A 19,909-nucleotide genomic window follows, 5' to 3' on the forward strand; every position below is an offset into this window, starting at 1 on the left:
AAGCTTTTTGATATATATATATATATATCTGGAACGTGATGGTACGCGTCTGAATGATCGATGTGATCTCCAAGTTCAACGTCTCCTTTCTATTTTCCTTCTAATTCATAGCTCCATTGTTCTTCAGATTTCAATTTTGCTGGGAAATTTAGAATACGCGACTCCTTTGAATTGATCGCCTTATTTCATTTCGAAAGTTAAGATTTTGGATACGACCCTCTTGATCTGACACCGGAATGTTGGTGGGTTTCGCTTTTTCCCGACAATCTTTCTCTGTTTTTGTTCTTTCTGGATCGTCGTTGTGTTAAAGAACTGATCACCATGAGTATATCTCTTTCTTCCGTAGATGATGATCTGAGTTTGAATGTAGCTTTTATGTCTGATTCATTACTTGATCACGATGTTGGGGATTTTCAGATTTTTTGAGTATGTTGGTCTTTTTCAGGTTAGTTAAATGGAGAGGAAACGAACAAAGGACAGTGACCCAGGACCAGTCCCTCTGCTTGTACCGGTTGATAGATTCGGGTTTCTGAAGCAGGAACATGGCAATTCTCCTCAACGTTTCACCAAGACTAAATCATCTAGTAACTATGACAAGTATGTCTGAATGAAAAATGTGAAAAAGTTAATAGTTTTGTGCTTTGTTGTTGTTGAGGACCAGTATATTGTGCTTTGTTATTTGACCATGGATGCTAAATTCCTTTAGGGAGGAGAGAAGAGTGACAAAATGGAGGAAGATGATTGGAACTGGTGGTAGTGATTGGAAGCATTACGTTAGGAGAAAACCTCATGTTGTCAAGAGGCGGATTCGAAAAGGGATCCCTGATTGCTTAAGGGGTCTCGTTTGGCAACTGATCTCTGGAAGTCGAGACCTTTTGCTTATGAATCCCGGTGTTTATGTGGTAATAACTTATAATCTCCTTGTGTGTTTTGTTATTCATTTTCTTTGGCTTCATTGCTGGAAAGAGTTTTTTTTTGAGAATTCTCTTGATTTCGTTGTTAGCAACTGGTTATTTATGAGACGTCAGCATCAGAACTCGATATCATTCGGGATATATCTCGTACTTTCCCATCACATGTTTTCTTCCAGAAGAGACATGGACCAGGCCAAAGATCATTATACAATGTTCTAAAAGCATACTCTGTCTATGACAGAGATGTTGGATATGTTCAGGTATTTCCAGAGACTTTTTTCCTCTCTTCTTATTTCCCTAAGATGGTACTAATTACTAAAGACTCATGGTTCTAAAAACATTTTGCAGGGAATGGGTTTCATAGCCGGTTTGTTGCTTCTTTATATGAGCGAAGAAGATGCATTCTGGTTATTGGTTGCATTACTCAAAGGAGCTGTTCACTCCCCAATAGAGGGATTGTATCAGGTGGTGCTTTCTTTACTGTAGAAGATACCGATATGCTAGCTACTTTCCTCCTTAGTTACGCGAGTTTGATAATGATAGATTAGAGCCTCTTTGATTGTTTGAGGGATAGTAAGAAAATGACATAAAGTCAAATAGATAAAAATAAATCCTTTCCTTGATCAGTTAGTTAGTTTATGACTGCTTTTTCAGATTCTCTGTCAACTATCCTGTAGAGAGACTTTTTAGTCTTCAAGATTAGCGCTTCATTCTCTGTCAAACGAGCTTCTCGCTGAAGTTATGATAGTAGCTCTTTGGAACATTATGCTTGAAAACAGAATTTCAATTCCTTAGACAATTTTAATGATTTAATATGTATTTGATTTGTGTAAATGTAGGCAGGGCTTCCTCTTGTACAGCAATATCTGTTACAGTTTGATATGCTGGTAAGAGAGCTGATGCCGAAACTAGGAGAACATTTCACTCAAGAAATGATCAATCCAAGTATGTATGCAAGTCAATGGTTCATAACCGTCTTTTCGTATTCATTTCCTTTCCATTCGGCACTACGAATCTGGGATGTGTTTCTAGCTGAGGTACTTTTAAAATCAACATCCTATAATCTCAAAAGTCTCTTTCTTTAGTAGCATATGGTATCTTAGTGTTTCTTTTTCCGGCTTAGGGTGTTAAGATCGTGTTCAAAGTTGGTTTAGCGTTATTGAAGCATTGCCATGATGATTTGTTGAAATTGCCATTTGAGGAACTCATGCATGCTCTGAGGAATTTCCCTGAAGATGCCATGGATCCTGATACTTTGCTTCCATTGGCTTATTCCATTAAGGTCTCAAAGACTAAAAAGCTATATCTCCTTTAGATACTTGAAATTGAAGCTCTGTGTCACTGTCTAATTTTGTTATGAATCTCCTCCAGGTATCAAAGCGTTTGGAAGAAATGAAACAGGATTGTGACAAGGCCGTATCTAAACCGGCTCAAACGGCCAAACCGGTTTAACAATAGAGTTTGATATTCTTGAACCGAATCAAACCGGAAACCGAATTCTCGAAGATTCTTCTCATTCTTTTTGTGCAAATTTTAATCTTTCTCTTTTCTTTTTTTGGTACAACTCGTGTGAAAAGTAAAAACAATAGAACTTTTTCTTGTGTAATAAAAAATATATTTCGACTCAACTTTTAGATTCTCCTTTCTTTTGGGCAAAAGTCAAATTTGAGCAAACTTGAATCATTTAATTCTTACGTCTTTGCATATGCGTGGCTTTGTGATCGTCGTGTAGTGATTTCGAATTCAAATCCGAATCCTACTCTTCAAAGTTTCTCGAGTTTTGTTTGAAGTCTTTGCAATTCCCTGATTCATTTTGGATCTCAGGTTAGTATATTCAGATATATGTAAGAAAAGTAGTATCCATTGATGATAATTTCTCAACTGAATTCTGGTAGTTAAAATACAAAACAATTTTTGAGATGTTTTTTTTTTTTTTTTTTTTTTTACAGAAGATGATGAAAGAGGTAAAGGAGGCTTTTTGTTTTGTATGTTCATCTGAATGTTGGAGGATGGTTCTGTTCTGGAGTATCGCTCTTGTTTCTTCTTATCTTCAATTGCTTAGAGCAAGGGTCTTTGGCTCAAAAGCTACTCCTATTTCTTGCTCCATCAATCCACATAATGGATCTTCGAGACCCATTTGTGTTATCACTGGTGTAAGTGAAGTACTGTTTACTTGGAAATTTGCTTACAACAATGGTTCAAAAATCTACTACCTATTCTTGTTACATCACTGGTTGTGTGAATCATTGCCTTGATTATGTCATGTTGTAATGCCTCCAGTTTTAAATGTAGATTTCTTATGTTTTGCATTTTGTGTATATGGTTTTTGATTTCAGGCTACTTCTGGGATTGGTAAGGCCACTGCATTTGCTCTTGCAGAGAAGGGTTTCTACGTTGTTCTTGGTAATAAACATCTATGATCCATCGCTTCCTAAAATACTAATGTATCGGTATAGGAAAATATAGTTTCCCATCACAAAGAGAAGCCTTACAATTCACAATGGTTCATCAAACTTGCCATTCTTCTTCATTAAGTTCTCTGTGGACTAATGGGATGACATCTTTCTTGATTTTTTTTTTCAGTTGGACGGTCCTCTCAGCTTCTTTCAGAGGTTATTTATGAATCCTTTTGTTTCCGCTTTGTCGATGTTCTCTTTCACATTATCCTTTAATGCAAAAATTTCTTGGCTTATGACAGACATTGAAGGAAATTAAGAACAAGAACAAAGATGCTCAACTCAAGTCTTTCGAAGCTGACATTTCTTCTTTTGAATCAATCTTCAAGTTTAAAAACTCTCTAGAGCAATGGCTATCGGACTCAGAGTTACATCCTTCGATTCAGCTTTTGGTGAACAATGCTGGGATATTGGCAACTTCTAGTCGACCAACCATTGATGGTTATGACAGGTAAGTCTGGTTTGATCAAATCTTATGTTTTCAGTTGTCAATAACTTATGTATTAGACTATGGATTTGATATTTCATAACTGCTTTTGTTTTTTGTCTTCCTCTTTGTCAGGATGATTGCTACAAACTATATTGGTCCATTCTCTTTGACCAAACTTCTTTTGCCACTTCTGAAAAATAGCTACGTTCCTTCACGGGTCGTTAACGTAACATCTTTCACACATCGTTCAGGTAAAATTTAGTGATATACTCTAACAAAAACCATGAAAGACTAGCTTAAGTGACTTGATATCTATTTATTTCTGTAGCTTTCATTCAAAAGTTCAACAAGGACTCTGTAACTGGAGTATGTTTTTCTACATCAAACCAATATCCTTGCGCTCGAATCTACGAGTATTCTAAATGTAAGCCAATACCTCTCACAGTCACTTAGAAAGCACATATATATATTGAGTTTTCTTCTTTCTGAATTTTGGCTTAATGTTCTTGAATAGTATGTCTTCTACTGTTCTCATATGAATTGCACAGACAGCTTCGGCTCTTAGACGACTCACGCCATGTCTCTGTAATGTATGCATCATTGCTCTCTAAATTTATTACTCTCTCACTCTTTAAAGATTGTGATTTTAAGTTGTGAGTTTTTCTTGTTGAATACAGAGCTGCTGATCCAGGATTTGTGAAAACGAATATAATGAGAGAGCTTCCTTGTTACATAACTTCCATGGTGTTTCTTGGCTTCAGAATTCTTGGCCTACTGCAATCCCCAGATGATGGAGCTGAATCTATCATCGATGCCGCTTTATCCACATGGGTTATATAAATAATGGATTGTTGATTGTCTCCTCTTCATCTATGATCTGCTTTTCTTACTTACATGATACTCAAAACATGTTATTGATATGCAGGAAACATCAGGTGCTTACTATTTTGGAGGAAAAGGAAGGACCATTGAATCATCACAAGTTTCTAGAGACCCGAGACTTGCTAAACAACTCTGGGAAATCTCTTGTGATTTGTTCAATGACTTGCACTTGCATCTTCTTCATCAAAACAACTAATTATTAAAGAGTCTCTAGAATATATCTTTTATTTAAGAATCCAGTCAATCTCATGAATATGAGAAACTATATGAAAGAAATGTACTGAAATTTTGTAGAGCATATCTTTGTTTATTGTATTAAATATTGCTATACGATTACATTCAACCATCCTAAGAAAACGTAAAAATGGCAATTGCATGTTAACACAGTTGTTTGTTTACCAATTTGATTTTTAGAGATCGTTTTTACGCCAGATTTTGAATAATACTACTTCTGTTCCTAGATATTTGATGTTCTAGAGTTTTAGTTTGTTTCACAAAGTTTGATTTTTTAGGTTTTTGTTTTAACTTTTATTGATTAAAATTAATATATCGTAAACTTTAAGACGTAATGATTAACTGTTTTCTAATACTATTGGTTCAAAGTTATTTAAAAATATTTAATATAAAAAAGTAATTGACAAATAATTAAACAATGATTGCTTCTTAATATATGTGAAAATTCTAAAACATCAATTTTTTTAGGAATAGAGGGAGTACTGTTTTAGGTGAACTGAATTAGGGAGACTAATCTAATTATACACTTTTTGAAAAGTGTATATTGATTGATTGGTTACTTTTCATTCACATTTACACTTTTTTGACCAAATTGAAAATGAGTCACGGGGTATTTGGTAACAGGGTCATTTCAGTCATTATATAAAGACTAAAAGGAAGAGCCTAGTAAAAGAGAATTTGATTCTCTGGGCCCCACTATTACTCCGCACCTACCTGTCTCTTTCTTGTGAGTATCGAATTCTTGAACGTGTCGTCTCACACATCACACGTGTCGTCTTTTAATTCGCTGCAGTGTTTCTGTGGCCTAGCCTATCTCGGAGATCTAAACGTATTACAGTATTATATAGTATAAATCTTTAAATACATTTTCACAAAAAAGTAGTATATTAAATATACCAACAATTAAAACGAATTTATCTCTGTTTTCTTTTTCGTGGTCAGAAATCGTCGAGTATCAACGTGGCTGCTTCGAAAAATACACGTGTCATCCTAAGATTCGTTCATATTTTAAATTATTTTTTAACAAAAATAGCATGAGAAAAAAGATTTATTGCTGTAAATGGATTTGTGGTCAAGAATCGTCGCGAATCTCGCACCTAAAATATTCCCACATAAAAAAGGGTAGGGGTATTTTAGTAAACAAACTAAAAAGGGTAAATACGTAAATAGTCCGAGCCCTAATAGCCTCACAACGCATCTGGGCTGGACACTATATATAAACAAGTCTCTCCTCTACCTTCTCTACAATATCTCAAACTCGTTTCCTCTCTCTTTTCATCATTACCAAATCATAAGCGGCTCTCTTAATATTTAGGGTTTCGAGTTTTCTCAATCACCTGATTAAGGTTTGTTTCTCATAAGCTTTTTGATTATCGTCGTAGATCTGAGATTATGTTGGTTTTGATCAGCTGATTAATCTGGCTTTTGTTGACTTTGTTTTCAGGTTTTCGTTCGTTTCATATCTTGGATCAATAACAAGAGAATTATAAACTCAGGATCGTGATCAATATTCCTTTACATGTAAGTCTCTAATCATGAAACATCAATTTAGGGTTTGATTATTATCTCGTATGTTACATAGATGTGATGAAAAAATGTTAGGTATCTGGATTTGTTGGAAAAAGTAGCAGATGTTATGTGTTTATATGATTACTCTTAATTAAATTTTGCATCTTCATAATAAAGTATCTAAGTACTTTTTGTTCTAAATAAAACAGAAAAAGCGTGAATGAGATTATGATGGAATCGAAAGGTGGTAATAAGAAGTCAAGCACAAGTTCCTTATTTTACGAAGCACCACTTGGTTACAGCATTGAAGACGTTCGTCCTTACGGTGGAATCAAGAAATTCAAATCTTCTGTCTACTCTAACTGCGCTAAGAGGCCTTCCTGAGTACTAGCCAATTTCCTCCATAGCTTTTCAATTACAACAATCTCCTTTTCATTTCAAAGCTCTGGTTCCCAACTCCTCTCGTTCTCTTCTTCAAAGACGTCTTTTTTACATTAACAAAGCGTGATGGCCATGTCTGCTATCGGGTTCGAAGGCTACGAGAAGCGTCTTGAAGTCACTTTCTTTGAGCCTGGTCTCTTTCTTGACACTCAAGGTAAAGGTCTACGTGCCTTGACCAAATCTCAGATCGATGAGATTCTTCAGCCAGCTGAGTGCACTATCGTTTCATCTCTCTCGAACGATCAGCTTGACTCTTATGTTCTCTCTGAGTCCAGTCTCTTTATCTTCCCTTACAAGATTGTCATCAAGACTTGTGGGACTACTAAGCTCCTCCTCTCTATTGAGCCACTCTTGAGGTTAGCTTGTGAGCTTTCTCTTGACGTCAAGGCAGTGAGGTACACTCGTGGAAGCTTCCTCTGTCCTGGAGGACAGCCATTCCCTCACCGCAACTTCTCTGAAGAAGTCTCTGTTCTTGATGGTCACTTTGCTAAGCTGGGTTTGAGCAGTGTTGCGTACTTGATGGGCAATGACGATGAAACCAAGAAATGGCATGTTTACTCTGCTTCTTCTGCCAACAGCAACAACAACAACAATGTCTACACGCTCGAGATGTGTATGACTGGTCTGGACAAAGACAAGGCATCTGTTTTCTTCAAGAACGATTCAAGCTCCGCTGGTTCTATGACTGATAACTCTGGCATCAGAAAGATACTTCCTCAATCCCAAATCTGTGACTTTGAGTTTGAGCCATGTGGCTACTCAATGAACAGCATCGAAGGTGACGCAATCTCCACCATCCATGTGACTCCAGAAGATGGTTTCAGCTACGCTAGCTTTGAAGCAGTGGGATACGACTTCACAACCATGGACTTGAGCCATCTGGTCTCAAAGGTACTAACTTGCTTCGAGCCAAAGCAATTCTCTGTAGCTGTCCACTCTAGCGTCGCACAGAATGGGTATGACTCTGTTCTCTGTGTGGACCTAGACGATTACGGATGCAGAGAGACAACAATGGAGTCTCTAGGAGAAGAGAGAGGAACAGTGATGTATCAGAGCTTTGAGAAGCTTGGAAAGTATTGTGGTTCTCCGAGATCTACCTTGAAATGTGAGTGGAGCAGCAACAGTAGCTGCAACAGCGAGGACGAGAAGGAGGACTAGGGAATCTAAAGCTCAAGTTTTTAATTTTGTTTTCTTGAATAATTAATGTGTTATGGATATTTTTTCTTCTTTTTTCCCTTAAACCAGTGATTGATTGTCTCTGTGGTCTATTTGAATTCGGATGATCGAAATATTATGAATCAAGTATCTATTATTATGATCATTTTCATGATTTTAGTGTCTTATAAAAAGGGCTTTGTTTAGTTTAACCTCATAGTTTTTCTTTTGGTTTTTTTTTTGGTAGTCAGTTTTTCTTTTGGTTTTGTTAATGTTCAATTTTATACCAAAAAATAAATGGGATTCATACATACTAAAACTAAAACTAACAACCCATCAACTCCCTATTGGAGAGATACAAAAGAGGAACGATATCTTTAAAATATTACAATGGATGCGAGAAACAACCAAAGTGATAACCGGGTGCTTGTCTTCTGGTGGTATAGGAACCTCGGCTGAGGCACCCGCCACCCGGCTTTGAGTCCCGGCCACTGCGCAATTTACCTACGGGGCGCAGCGTCCCAGACCACCAGATCCGAGGGGCCCTTAAGTGGAGGCTTAAAAATCCAAGGAACGCGGGCTTAGGCCCAGTGGGCTAGTCGGATCACAGTGTGGTCTGGACACTGGGTTATCAAAAAAACAACCAAAGTGATCCTTGGAAGAAAATGAAAAGAAGACGATCCCACATAGTGCGATCAATGGCAGCTTTGATAGAGAAGTTTTACCTCATTATACTCATAGTTCCTTCGAGAAGTACAGTAAAACCTCTATAAATTAATAACCTCTCTAAATTAATAAAATATTCTGGTCCCGAGTTAGAACCAGTATAAAATATGACATAAATCGATAAATTAATAAGATAATATTTTTCTTGAAAATCTTTTATAAACATATGGTCTCATCTATATTATAAATTAATAATTATATAAACTTATCAATATATATACTAGGATTAGACCCGTACTTTGTACGGAAATTTAATTTTTGGAATTTTATTTTAGTATAATAAAATAAAAAAAATATTATTATTGGTTTATCAAATACGTAAAAAAATCACTAATACATTTAAAAAATCACTAAGACATTAAAAATCACTAATACATTTAAAATATATACATGTGTGAAACACATAAAATTAAAATAATGAGTTGTTAATTAAATTGAGAGTGATTTTAAGACTTTCTCATAACGATCATTAGATATGTGGTTAGAAAATTTAGGAATTTATAGCATATTATTTGTTGTAATTTATTTTGAAAATTTAAAAACAGAAAATCTTAAGCAGTTGTATCACATTCTCTGATTTGTTTTTTATATTTTTGTTAATTATTTAAATTTTAAAGTAAAAGGCCATTTGTCAAAATTTTACTGGTCAAGTGACTTGTGCTTTATAATATAATTGATATATTAAACTTAATATATATATGATATAAATTTATATAAATTATATATGAATTACTATGATATATATTTATAATATTATATGTAAATTTTTTTAATGAATTATGAATCTAGTATTCGAAAACAGTTTGTGTTGTTTTTTAAACTTAATAATTGCTTCTCTACTTGTAATTAGTTTTTAAAAGATATTGCTTATATAGATATTGCAGTCTTCCTTGTTCATACAATTGAAACGACGTTGTTTTCATAGAGAATCACTACGTTTTTATTCTAACTGAAACAAGACAAGAAACGTGTTTTCGATTGAGTATGCAGGATAAATTATCATCTTTTTGTAATTTAATTTAGTTCATGATATTGTTGTGGTCTATATATCAACATGCTTTTTGTAAGAGAACTTGTAATTTTGCTTACCAAACAAAAAAAAAGAGAACTTGTAATTTTTGAATATGGTGTCATTCATTTTTTTCTCTATCTTTTTGTACGTGTTTTTAGTATTTGTTCAAAGACATTCACTAAAAAGTAAACACAATGCGTGTTTTTTTTTTTCTATTTACAATTTTTACTTCAAATTAAATGTTATAGTATAACAAATGATCAAGAATTGCATTTTTTATATATATAAAATGGATAGACGAGCTAAACTTATACATACGTAGCCGATCTTAAAAATGTGATGGCTCCAAGCAAACAAAAAAAATGGTGTACTAAATATCGATTTATCAACTCTCTTTTTTTATTATTATTATTATTATTCTTTATGTGAGAGATCAAACTCCCCAAACGATATTAAATTGGATCTCAACACATAAGTCGATCCGAATTATTGAAGTTTTCTTTTTTTTTTTTACAGTTTTTTTTTTTTTTTTTTTTTTTTGACAGCTAGTATTGAAGTTTTCTAAAAAGGCATTTCCTATAATTATTAAACACACTAAAGGTCTGGCTAGTTTCTGAGCCACCTCTCCAATCTCCATTATACAAAGGAAATCACGTAACCGCGACCATTACATGGGACTATCAAACCAATTTGAGTTTATCCGATTTGATTCCTTAATTATAGCATCACCTAACGCAATACTCCTTCCGTTTCAGTTTAGTTCTCGTCTTAGGATTTAAATTTTGTTTCATAATAGTTATCGTTTTAGGTTTTCAATGTAAATGTTTGGTGAAAATTCAAGTTTTATCCCTACTGTTTTAATGTTTTGGCTAATGAAATTTTTTATAAAGTATATTAATAAAGGGTAAAACAGAAAATTTAATGATTTTCTTAATTTGTGTGAAAAAACTTTAAACGACAACTAAAACGAAACGGAGGGAGTATTTTAGTTTAACTTGGATGATATGAGATTCATAATCAACAGGTATAATTCTTGAAAATAGCTAATTGTTATAATTAATTATCTCAAATGATAAAACCAAATTCTTTTGATACAGATTTGTTTTACGCAAGAAAAATAGATTGCCAGGAATTTCACTTCTGCTAATGAGATGAGTTCTATATATTGTTATAATGGCTATGGGATGACTAATAAAAAGCGCAAAGAAAACTCCATACATATTTTTATAGTTTTAATACTGGATGCAGGTCATTCATAATACAATGAGAAAATGAAGAATAAAAGTTCATATATGTAACTCTAATTCAATTATAACTGTTTGGATTGGCAAACATAAACTCAAGTAAAAATATATAAGTTGGTCCATAAAAGAATTACTTCATACTCTAGAGCCAAATGACGTATCCGTATCCGTAACCGTCCCCGCACCATCGAGACCATGGGCGCATCGCCGCCTCAACCCGACTTATTGATCGGACATCAAAACCATGTCTTGTTGCAACCAACAAATAATACAGTTTATATGACATGGCTCCATTAATTCCAAACACTGAATATGAGTAGAAAGTTACCAATTCATAAAACTAATTTATATAAACTTTTTCAAAATTTGTTAAAGAAAAAAACATGAAAAAATGGGAGGTTCGGCAAACACAACATTTAACTTGCCAAACATACCATATAACTTTTCCCCCTTCTACAACGCACCATTTTAAAAAAATAATAAAGTTTTTTTTTTTTAATTTCTTCGCCAATAATAATAACACGGCCAAACGCATATGCTACAAAGCCACGTTACATATTTCTATTTACAGCCATAGGTAGAGCAGCTATAACATTGTTAAAAGAAACAAAAAAAAAATCTTTACTATAACATACATAGAGGATTCGAGATATTTTGAAAGACTCATCTTAGTAAATAAACAAAAAATATAATAAAACACGGAGGCGAGAGGACCACACAGAAAGAGTCTTCACATATATATCCTTTTTTTTTTTGGTCATGGCTTCACATATATATCCTATAATATCACATATATATCCTATAATATCAAATTGATATTACCAAAACTAAAACGACACGTGAAGTCTTAAACAGCCAATAAAAAGCTACCGACATAAGGCAAAACTGATCGTACCATTAAACGTAATCCACGTGGTTTCAGATTACACGTGGCATCACACACGTATCTCCATTTGGCCTATAAATACAAACCCTTAAGCCCACATTGTTTCTCATCATCTTCACTACCAAAAAACACATATCAAAAACGATTTTACAAGAGAAAAAAATGTCAGAGACCAACAAGACTGCCTTCCAAGCCGGTCAGACCACTGGCAAAGCTGAGGTACTCTTTCTCTCTTTGAAAAAAAATTGGAAAACTGAAAAATTTTCATTTTCTTGTTTGATTTAGTTTGTCATAATTATGTTACTGATTTTGTGTTGACCATGGTGGTTATAGGAGAAGAGCAATGTTCTTCTGGACAAGGCCAAGGATGCTGCTGCTGGAGCTGGAACTGCCGCCCAACAGGTAAACGATCCATACACACACATTTTGACATATATCTAAAGAAATAGACGTCTTCATAAGCTTACATGTAGGCAGATTTCTGATGTTTTTATATGGTTTTTATGTATATGTTTTAGGCGGGAAAGAGTATATCGGATGCGGCAGCTGGAGGTGTTAACTTCGTGAAGGAGAAGACCGGCATGAACAAGTAGCGATTCGAGTCAAAATTGGGAGTTATATATAATTTCCCTTATCTAATCTAATTAATTGTTGGGATTTTAAATAAACTTGGGAGTCATAATTGATTCTCATATTCAATCGTACTTCTTGTTGTTGTCTTTAGTGTTGTAATGTTTTAATGTTTCTTCTCCCTTTAAATGTATGTTTGGATGTTTATGTATTTTTAGCTTCGGGTTAATCAACAACATCTAGTTTAAGTTCCAACAACATCTAGTTTAAGTTCCAACAACTTTGTTTTTATCCTTTCTATATTTTTAATGCTCTTAATAGTGTTCATCACTTTCTCAATTCGATTAAATTGAATTATAAGTTCATAGAAAAAAAAAACCCACCAAAATAAGTACTTCAAAAAGATATTAAAAATCAATAAATATCATAAATTAAGGCAGAGATAATTCTTAAAAGTACCCAAATTGAGAACACAGAAAATAATTAAAAACTTCCTAAGGATATTAAGAAAAAAATAGATATTAATAAATGAAGGCAATGATTTTTTTCCTTACTAGTTCCAAATCATGCGTGGTCATGGGAAATACTGATCCAATTAAAAGTATATGGCAGAAAACTGGAAACTACAATAAAACTAGGGGCTAAAATCGAATTATCGTAAGTTTTTTTTTATCGTCATTGCGATGGGACCTTCTCTCTGAATTAGATGGTCTCATTTCCTCTCAAATCAAATCAAAATCCTCACTAAAACCCTAACATTTCCCAGAGCTTCGCAATCGCTGTTCCTCCGTCTCTCGTTTCTTCCTAAAGGATCAAGCTTTTTGATTCAGATCAAGTCCAATAACCGATAGCCTTTGGTATTTTCGGTAACCCAGATCAAATCCGAGATGAGATATCAACAATGGCGATTGCTGCTTCTTCGTACCTACCATCGATCTCATCCTTCTCCTTGTTCTCAGGTAACCTCCATTTCAACGCGATCTTTCTCTTCTTTCATTCACCTACGTTCTAGGATTGGAGCTTTGCAACAAAGCGAACAACTTGGTTCCTTACGATCCCCAATGAAGAGCTCTGGATCCTTTGGGATATCAGTGGGTCGAAGCTTCTCGTCTGAGCCTGCGGTTGAAGAGAAATCTTCTGCTGAGGTTATCGTGATTGATATCTTCAGCAGATTGAGTGGTGAGGATGATATTAGGAAAGAGTTGGAATCGAGTGATGTAGTGATTAGCCATGATTTAGCTTTGAAGGTTTTGAGAAAGCTCGAATCAAACCCTGATGTTGCGAAAAGGTTTTTCCAGTGGATTAAGGAGGCTTCTCCTGAGGAACTTAGCTCGAAGAATTATAACATGATGCTGCGTATTCTGGGTGGTAATGGACTTGTCAATGAGTTTTGGGGGTTGGTTGATGTGATGAAGAAGAAAGGACATGGTTTATCGGCTAATGTTAGAGATAAAGTAGGTGAGAAATTTCAGAAAGATGGGCTGGAGAGTGATTTGGTGAGACTGAGAAAGCTTTTTGCTTCAGATTGTTTAGATAGTTCGGCGGAGAATGTTTGCGATAGAGTGTGTAAGATTGTGATGAAGGAAGAATGGGGTGATGATGTGGAGAAACGGGTGAGAGATTTGAATGTTGAGTTTAAGAGTGATTTAGTGAAGATGATTGTGGAAAGTCTTGATGTTGTACCTAGGAAAGCTTTGTTGTTCTTCCGGTGGATTGATGAGTCTGGTCTTTTTAAGAATGATGAGAAAACCTATAATGCTATGGCTAGGGTTTTGGGAAAAGAGAAATTTCTCGATAGATTTCAGAACATCGTTGAAGAGATGAGGAGTGTTGGTTATGAAGTGGAAATAGAGACTTATGTTAGAGTTTCAACAAGGTTCTGCCAGACTAAATTGATCAAGGAAGCAGTCGACTTGTTTGAGATTGCAATGGCAGGTAGTAGTAGTAACAAACCCACCCCACAGTGCTTCTGTTTGTTGCTCAAGAAAATTGTAACTGCCAAGATTCTAGATATGGATTTGTTTTCAAGAGCTCTGAAAGCTTATACCAGAAATGGTAATGCTATGACGGATTCCTTGCTAAAATCCGTCTTAAAGTCCTTGAGAAGCGTGGATAGGGTTGAACTGAGCACTGAGCTGTTGAAAGAAATGAAGAAAGGAGGCTATGTTCCTAGTAGTGATATGCAGAGCATGATTGCATCAAGTCTTAGTCGTAAGGGAAAGAAGGACGAAGCTGATGAATTTGTAGACTTTATGGAAGCATCCGGAAATAATCTAGATGACAAGGCAATGGCTTCTCTTGTTGAAGGGTATTGTGATTCGGGGGATCTTGATGAAGCTTTAGTGTGTTTCGAGAAAATGGTTGGATACGCGGCAGCCTTCTATGCTGATTATGCATTTGAGAAGTTGGTTCTTGCTTATTGCAACAAGAATCAAGTAAGAGACGCATACAAGCTATTGAGTGCACAAGTACAGAAAAATCAGCTGAAACCTCGTCATAGCACGTACAAAATCTTGGTGACGAATCTATTGACGAAGAAGATTGCAAGGGATGGTGGGTTTGAAGAAGCTTTGAGTCTTCTACCGATAATGAAAGATCACGGGTTCCCTCCTTTCATTGACCCTTTCATGAGTTACTTCTCAACAACTGGAAAAAGCACAGAAGCTCTCGGTTTTTTGAAGGCTATGACCTCGAAGAACTTTCCATCTATGTCAGTGGTTCTGCGTGTATTCGAAACTATGATGAAGTCTGCAAGACACAGTGAAGCCCAAGATTTACTCTCTCTGTGCCCAAACTATATCCGTAACAATCCGGATGTTCTAGAACTCTTCAATACCATGAAACCTAACGAGTCTACTGTAGAAAAACCTTTGGCTGCTTCTGCTTAGCTCCAGTTTTAGTTTACATTCCTCCCAAGTCTTTTTGGTCTCTGGGGATTTGATTCTAAAATTTTGGTCAGAAATATTTCCCGCTGTTCCCTTTTGTTTACATGTAACACCATTCACCAGTTAACTGTCTTCATCAACCTGGTGCACTGGCAAATAATTTTAAGGTACTATGTTCTTTTATTTTCCACTTGCTTATCATCTTATGCTATGCCATGGATTGTTCCGAGTATCATTATTTGTTAACAAGATCTTTCTGTAACTTTATTTTCATGTTTTAACTTTTTCTCTGTACAAGTATTGCCTATAGATCAGATACACTAGTGTTTGACATTGCCAAGTGTTTATGGTATCAAATTGGAGGATCTTTGATGATGAGATTTGTTAATGGAAAGTCTCATTGTTTAGTTTAGAACGTGAGAAGTAAATGATGTGGCTTTTGTTGAAGAGAATCAACCAAGCCTATTGTAACCAACCATTCATGAGTAATGGGCCTGAGATATTACCAAAACTAATCCAACATAGATAGACTCAACTCTCGAGGATAGTTTAACATTGTCTTTGTTCTTTTCTGATTATTGATAGAGAAACAGGACCACAAAGCACGGTCCGTTTAGTAATTGCATCTTGAATTGTAGTGCCGGTCTTTGTCGCAATCTATATCCATCTGTTTTGTACAGTCTTGATCTGTAATTCTTCTGTATGTGGATGTTTGAAACCTTGCACCGTTTTCATTCTCATTGTCAATAGCATCATCATCTGCAAAGTCTTTTGAAATTTTCTGCAGAGAGTGTGGAGAAAAAAAGGACCGAACGAGGAGGAACAGATCGGTGAGAGAGCGACATAGCAACATAAAAAGACAACAAGCTTTAAATTGATATTCTTACAAGAAATGAGACAAAAGAGTGAAAGAGTGAAATAAAGAAAGAGAGAGATGTGTCATCATTTCTCTATGATTAGTTGCTATTTAACAAAGGGGACCGTTTCAAACACTTGGATTCATCCGGTGGGTTTCCGGTTTATGAAGCAATGCCATATGCTTCTTCTTCTTTTCTTAGGTCGGAATTTAGAAGAAAGAGAAAACGAGGTTTAAAGGTTTCAACTTTCAAAACGAGGAGACAAAAGTTTGAAGTTTCTATCACTTTCCCATTGAAATATAAAAGTTGCTCAACAGTGTTAGTTCGAAAGTTAACGATTTTCAAGGTTATTTGATTTTTATTTTAGGGTTTGCTGAATGCCGTAGAGAGAATTACCCAAGGTTGAGCAACTTTTAAATTCCGAACTAACATCGTTTCGCGTCGTGTTGAAATCAGCTCATTTGCATTGGTTCAGGTTTCGGTTTTGAATTATTTTTGGATTTGGTTGAAATCGACTGGGATCATAGTTTGAGTTAGAAAAACCCGCCAGTAAATAGTTGAGGATGAAAAATGCTGTTTTCCCGTTTCTATCACTATAAAAAAAAGAAAGAAATCAATTGTTTGTGTAAGCAATTACTAAGCACGCTTTATTCCCTGCTTGCTTGGGACGATTAAATCTAATATTTACGCATGTATAAAGTTCAATATTTCATTAAAAAAAAAATTGCTTCGGTTCGCTACAAGATTTATTTGAATGAGCTATTTATGAGTGATGATTCCTAAGATTCGTGTATAATTTTTTTAGCTCGAGAGAAAGATAGTCATTCAAATGGAATGAACTTTAAATATGGCTATCAGTATTTACTATTTAGACATGTAATCAGGTGGCTGTAACAAAAATTTTTATAGTTTCAATAAATCATTTGGATTTGTTAGAATGTTTGCGACACTATTGGGTGAAGGAAAATGAAATGTTGATGTTTTGTTTATACCAAACAAATAATTGAAATGAAATCCCATGATGCATGTTGTTGAATAGGATTATAGGAGTAGCAGTTGGTGTGTTGGGTGAATCCATAAGCATGATGTATGATGTAAACTATTTCATAAGAAATGAGTTGTTTAATTAGAACACAAATGTCCCACACATCCGGAAAAGTGGTCATGAATTTTGTCAACAATTTTTTTAAAAAATTTAGACATCTTAAATTAGTTAAACCTATTATAAATTTTTAATTTATCATCTAGGGTTTGAATGGTGACATGTGAATGGTCTCTTCGAAATGAACGGATCATATGAAATAATTAGAAATAATATACTAAACAAGTAGTAAGAAATTAGAAAAAACAATGAACATAGTAAATGTAATTCAAATTTCATAATTATTAAGCTTTAATTAATTTATTTATGAATCAATTACGGATTTGCCATTTTTTTAAATGACACTTGTGGATTTTGCCCTTTTTTAATAGTTTGTGGATTTTGCCATTTTTCAGAGTGATTTAACATGCGTTTTATCCGTTATGTTTGGTTTAGTCGGTTCCATTTGTTCTTAGGGTTTAGTATTTGGTATAAAATACGTATTTTTGTAAAAAAAAATCGTAAATACGTACATTTTTAAGTGTTAAAAAAATGGCAAATCCATAAATTTTTTGTAAAAATGACATTTTCAAAAGATTTTGGTAAAAAAGGCAAAATCAACAATAATCCCTTTATTTATTTTACTATTTGAGTGGTTGAAATAATCGAATAGATGAGAAAATTGATTTGTAATATAGATATTTTTTAAATAGAAAACATAAATGTAATCAGCTCTTAAACCAACCTAATCTTGAATACATGGTATGTGATCCAAAAATGGTTCACAAAAAAAATAACTATTCACCGCATAAATTGTATTCACCGCATAAATTGTATTCACCGCTATGTATTACATCACAAATGAAATAAAACTTATAAATTGTAGTAAAGTGTGAAAAATGGGCCACATACTTTTTCATATCACGATTTAGAATCTTAATATTTGAAATTGAATCTTATTATAAACTTTGGTGATGATTTGTAGTTTTAAATCTATTGCACCAAATACATGTATACGTGCTAATGTCATCGTTTAGAAATTAGAATGCCACAACTGTTTTGAGCAATTATATTTTCTTTTTTAATAAGAAATGTTAAAGCTAACTAATAATGTCACGCTTTGATGTAATAATCACCTAGATAAGGAAATGATGGAAAGTTGCTTCGTCGATTCATTTTCATGGACCGGCAAGACATGGTTATAATCATTATACATTCCAATAAACCATGCATATACAATTATTGAGATATTTTATCCAAATGGAACCCCAAATTAATTTCAAAATTTCATGATTTCAACGGATTCTAGGAAACAATATGATTATAAATTAAATTGTTTGTTATTGTCTACTTGATGACTCGCAGTGAACTGTCCTCTTAATTTCAGGAATTATAAGAGTATAATATTCGAAAAAGAAAAGCTTCCATATGCTTTTAAATACTTTTTTATTTTGCGTTATATAGGCTTAATACTTATTGTAAGAAAACTAGTACTTTTAGCCTCCTTAAATCAAGTATATAAACTGTCTTTTTATGTCAAATAATAATAATAATTTACAACCTTAAAATAAGATATCATTTTCGTCTAACCAGGAACTTGATGACAATTAGGTGAGTTACAAAAAGACAAATACAAAACTCTAAGTGAGAAAAAAACAAAGTGTTAGACAATTTGGGTGTGTCATATTAATTATACATTGCCAAGCATATATATACAATGTAATGGCTGTAAGTGGCAGAAATAGTTTGAATCTTCATAAGCGATTTATAGATCACTTAAAAACCAACAAAATATAAATTCTGTAGAGTTATATATATATATATATATATTCCGTCTTGATCGACACATACTTACATTTTATATATCTCTCTTATTAGTATGTTGTGACTAACAAATTTTGTATTAAATTTTAAACTAATTTACAAAATCTGTAAGATTGTAATAATCACGGAAAAACCACCAACATACAAGAGAGTAGGCCTGGGCTAACGGTTCGAACCGATTAAACCGAACCGACCGAACCGAGGAATTCGGTTATCGGTTTTAATTCGGCAAAGAGACAAGAATTGATCGGCGGATTTCTAAATTTATTTCGGGTATCGGTTCGGTTCGGTTCGGTAAACGATAACCGAACGGTTTATTAAAAACCGTAGTATATAAGACTAACATTTGTCACAAACCCTAAAACACGAGCCTCCTTCGTTTTTATTCACGACTTATCTCTCTCTGTCTCTCGAACCCAAAGAACTCCTTCTTCATCTCATCTTAACCTCGTCAATTTCTTCTTCGATTTGTCATTCATCTCAAGGATCTATCAAAATCATCCGTCAATTCTCGTCGAAATTTGTCAGTCTCGACTTCCTCTCGATCCGAAGAGATCTCGAATCCGTAAGTTCTTCTCTCTTACGAGTTGGGGGTTTATTTTATCTGTATTAGGGGGTTTGATTTTCGTTTTGTGGGTTTCATATTTGATTCTTCAAAATCCTAATTTTTCAAAACCCTAATTTTTCAAAACCCTAATTTTTATTTTCGATTTAGGGTTCATTTAGCTTGTATATTGTTCTCTGTTTTGGATTTGGGGGTTTGAATTTTGATTTGGTGTTTGTATCTGAAAACCCTAATTTAC

General features: G+C 34.3%; 5 protein-coding genes across 6 annotated transcripts; all 5 read left to right on the top strand.

Annotated features, from left to right (window-relative positions):
- Positions 1 to 19: 19 nt before the first annotated feature.
- On the top strand, positions 20 to 2,552 carry LOC9307761 (TBC1 domain family member 10B). The gene is made up of 8 exons (XM_021020938.1): positions 20 to 242; positions 446 to 597; positions 707 to 902; positions 1,004 to 1,174; positions 1,263 to 1,379; positions 1,754 to 1,951; positions 2,038 to 2,196; positions 2,286 to 2,552. Exons 2-8 carry the CDS (start codon positions 455 to 457, stop codon positions 2,364 to 2,366), a joined length of 1,065 nt encoding a protein of 354 aa, XP_020876597.1. The 5' UTR covers positions 20 to 242; positions 446 to 454; the 3' UTR covers positions 2,367 to 2,552.
- Positions 2,553 to 2,641: 89 nt separating this feature from the next.
- On the top strand, positions 2,642 to 5,064 carry LOC9307762 (dehydrogenase/reductase SDR family member on chromosome X). 2 transcript variants are annotated; one of them, XM_002871647.2, is made up of 10 exons: positions 2,642 to 2,738; positions 2,864 to 3,067; positions 3,251 to 3,317; positions 3,498 to 3,526; positions 3,613 to 3,821; positions 3,933 to 4,051; positions 4,129 to 4,224; positions 4,315 to 4,390; positions 4,478 to 4,631; positions 4,726 to 5,064. In XM_002871647.2, the coding sequence occupies exons 2-10, from the start codon at positions 2,867 to 2,869 to the stop codon at positions 4,876 to 4,878; spliced, it is 1,104 nt and encodes a 367-aa protein (XP_002871693.2). In that variant the 5' UTR covers positions 2,642 to 2,738; positions 2,864 to 2,866; the 3' UTR covers positions 4,879 to 5,064. The 2 variants fall into 2 exon arrangements, with proteins under 2 accessions (XP_002871693.2, XP_020876594.1); XM_021020935.1 differs by having other exon boundaries at positions 4,478 to 4,650; positions 4,726 to 4,817.
- A 1,084-nt stretch (positions 5,065 to 6,148) lies between these two features.
- On the top strand, positions 6,149 to 8,196 carry LOC9307763 (S-adenosylmethionine decarboxylase proenzyme 2). Its single transcript, XM_021020937.1, has 3 exons — positions 6,149 to 6,262; positions 6,361 to 6,437; positions 6,635 to 8,196. Exon 3 carries the CDS (start codon positions 6,933 to 6,935, stop codon positions 8,022 to 8,024), a length of 1,092 nt encoding a protein of 363 aa, XP_020876596.1. The 5' UTR covers positions 6,149 to 6,262; positions 6,361 to 6,437; positions 6,635 to 6,932; the 3' UTR covers positions 8,025 to 8,196.
- Positions 8,197 to 11,813: 3,617 nt separating this feature from the next.
- On the top strand, positions 11,814 to 12,717 carry LOC9307764 (stress-induced protein KIN1). The gene is made up of 3 exons (XM_021020951.1): positions 11,814 to 12,108; positions 12,223 to 12,291; positions 12,408 to 12,717. Exons 1-3 carry the CDS (start codon positions 12,052 to 12,054, stop codon positions 12,480 to 12,482), a joined length of 201 nt encoding a protein of 66 aa, XP_020876610.1. The 5' UTR covers positions 11,814 to 12,051; the 3' UTR covers positions 12,483 to 12,717.
- Positions 12,718 to 13,067: 350 nt separating this feature from the next.
- LOC9307765 (pentatricopeptide repeat-containing protein At5g15980, mitochondrial) lies at positions 13,068 to 16,562 on the top strand. Its single transcript, XM_002871650.2, has 2 exons — positions 13,068 to 15,511; positions 16,132 to 16,562. The coding sequence occupies exon 1, from the start codon at positions 13,347 to 13,349 to the stop codon at positions 15,345 to 15,347; it is 2,001 nt and encodes a 666-aa protein (XP_002871696.2). The 5' UTR covers positions 13,068 to 13,346; the 3' UTR covers positions 15,348 to 15,511; positions 16,132 to 16,562.
- The last annotated feature ends 3,347 nt before the right edge of the window (positions 16,563 to 19,909 follow it).

This window comes from Arabidopsis lyrata (assembly GCF_000004255.2).
Source record: "Arabidopsis lyrata subsp. lyrata unplaced genomic scaffold ARALYscaffold_6, whole genome shotgun sequence".
In the NCBI taxonomy this organism is placed as follows: Eukaryota; Viridiplantae; Streptophyta; class Magnoliopsida; order Brassicales; family Brassicaceae; genus Arabidopsis; species Arabidopsis lyrata.

Excerpts from the sequence above, each read along its gene's own strand:
- LOC9307761 (XM_021020938.1), top strand. The coding sequence starts at position 455 with ATGGAGAGGAAACGAACAAAGGACAGTGACCCAGGACCAGTCCCTCTG. Across the intron at positions 598-706 it reads TCATCTAGTAACTATGACAA|GGAGGAGAGAAGAGTGACAA; the intron begins GTATGTCTGAAT and ends AAATTCCTTTAG. Across the intron at positions 1,175-1,262 it reads GAGATGTTGGATATGTTCAG|GGAATGGGTTTCATAGCCGG; the intron begins GTATTTCCAGAG and ends AACATTTTGCAG.
- LOC9307762 (XM_002871647.2), top strand. The coding sequence starts at position 2,867 with ATGATGAAAGAGGTAAAGGAGGCTTTTTGTTTTGTATGTTCATCTGAA. Across the intron at positions 4,052-4,128 it reads ATCTTTCACACATCGTTCAG|CTTTCATTCAAAAGTTCAAC; the intron begins GTAAAATTTAGT and ends TTATTTCTGTAG. Across the intron at positions 4,225-4,314 it reads AATCTACGAGTATTCTAAAT|TATGTCTTCTACTGTTCTCA; the intron begins GTAAGCCAATAC and ends GTTCTTGAATAG.
- LOC9307763 (XM_021020937.1), top strand. The coding sequence starts at position 6,933 with ATGGCCATGTCTGCTATCGGGTTCGAAGGCTACGAGAAGCGTCTTGAA.
- LOC9307764 (XM_021020951.1), top strand. The coding sequence starts at position 12,052 with ATGTCAGAGACCAACAAGACTGCCTTCCAAGCCGGTCAGACCACTGGC. Across the intron at positions 12,109-12,222 it reads AGACCACTGGCAAAGCTGAG|GAGAAGAGCAATGTTCTTCT; the intron begins GTACTCTTTCTC and ends TGGTGGTTATAG. Across the intron at positions 12,292-12,407 it reads CTGGAACTGCCGCCCAACAG|GCGGGAAAGAGTATATCGGA; the intron begins GTAAACGATCCA and ends TATATGTTTTAG.
- LOC9307765 (XM_002871650.2), top strand. The coding sequence starts at position 13,347 with ATGAGATATCAACAATGGCGATTGCTGCTTCTTCGTACCTACCATCGA.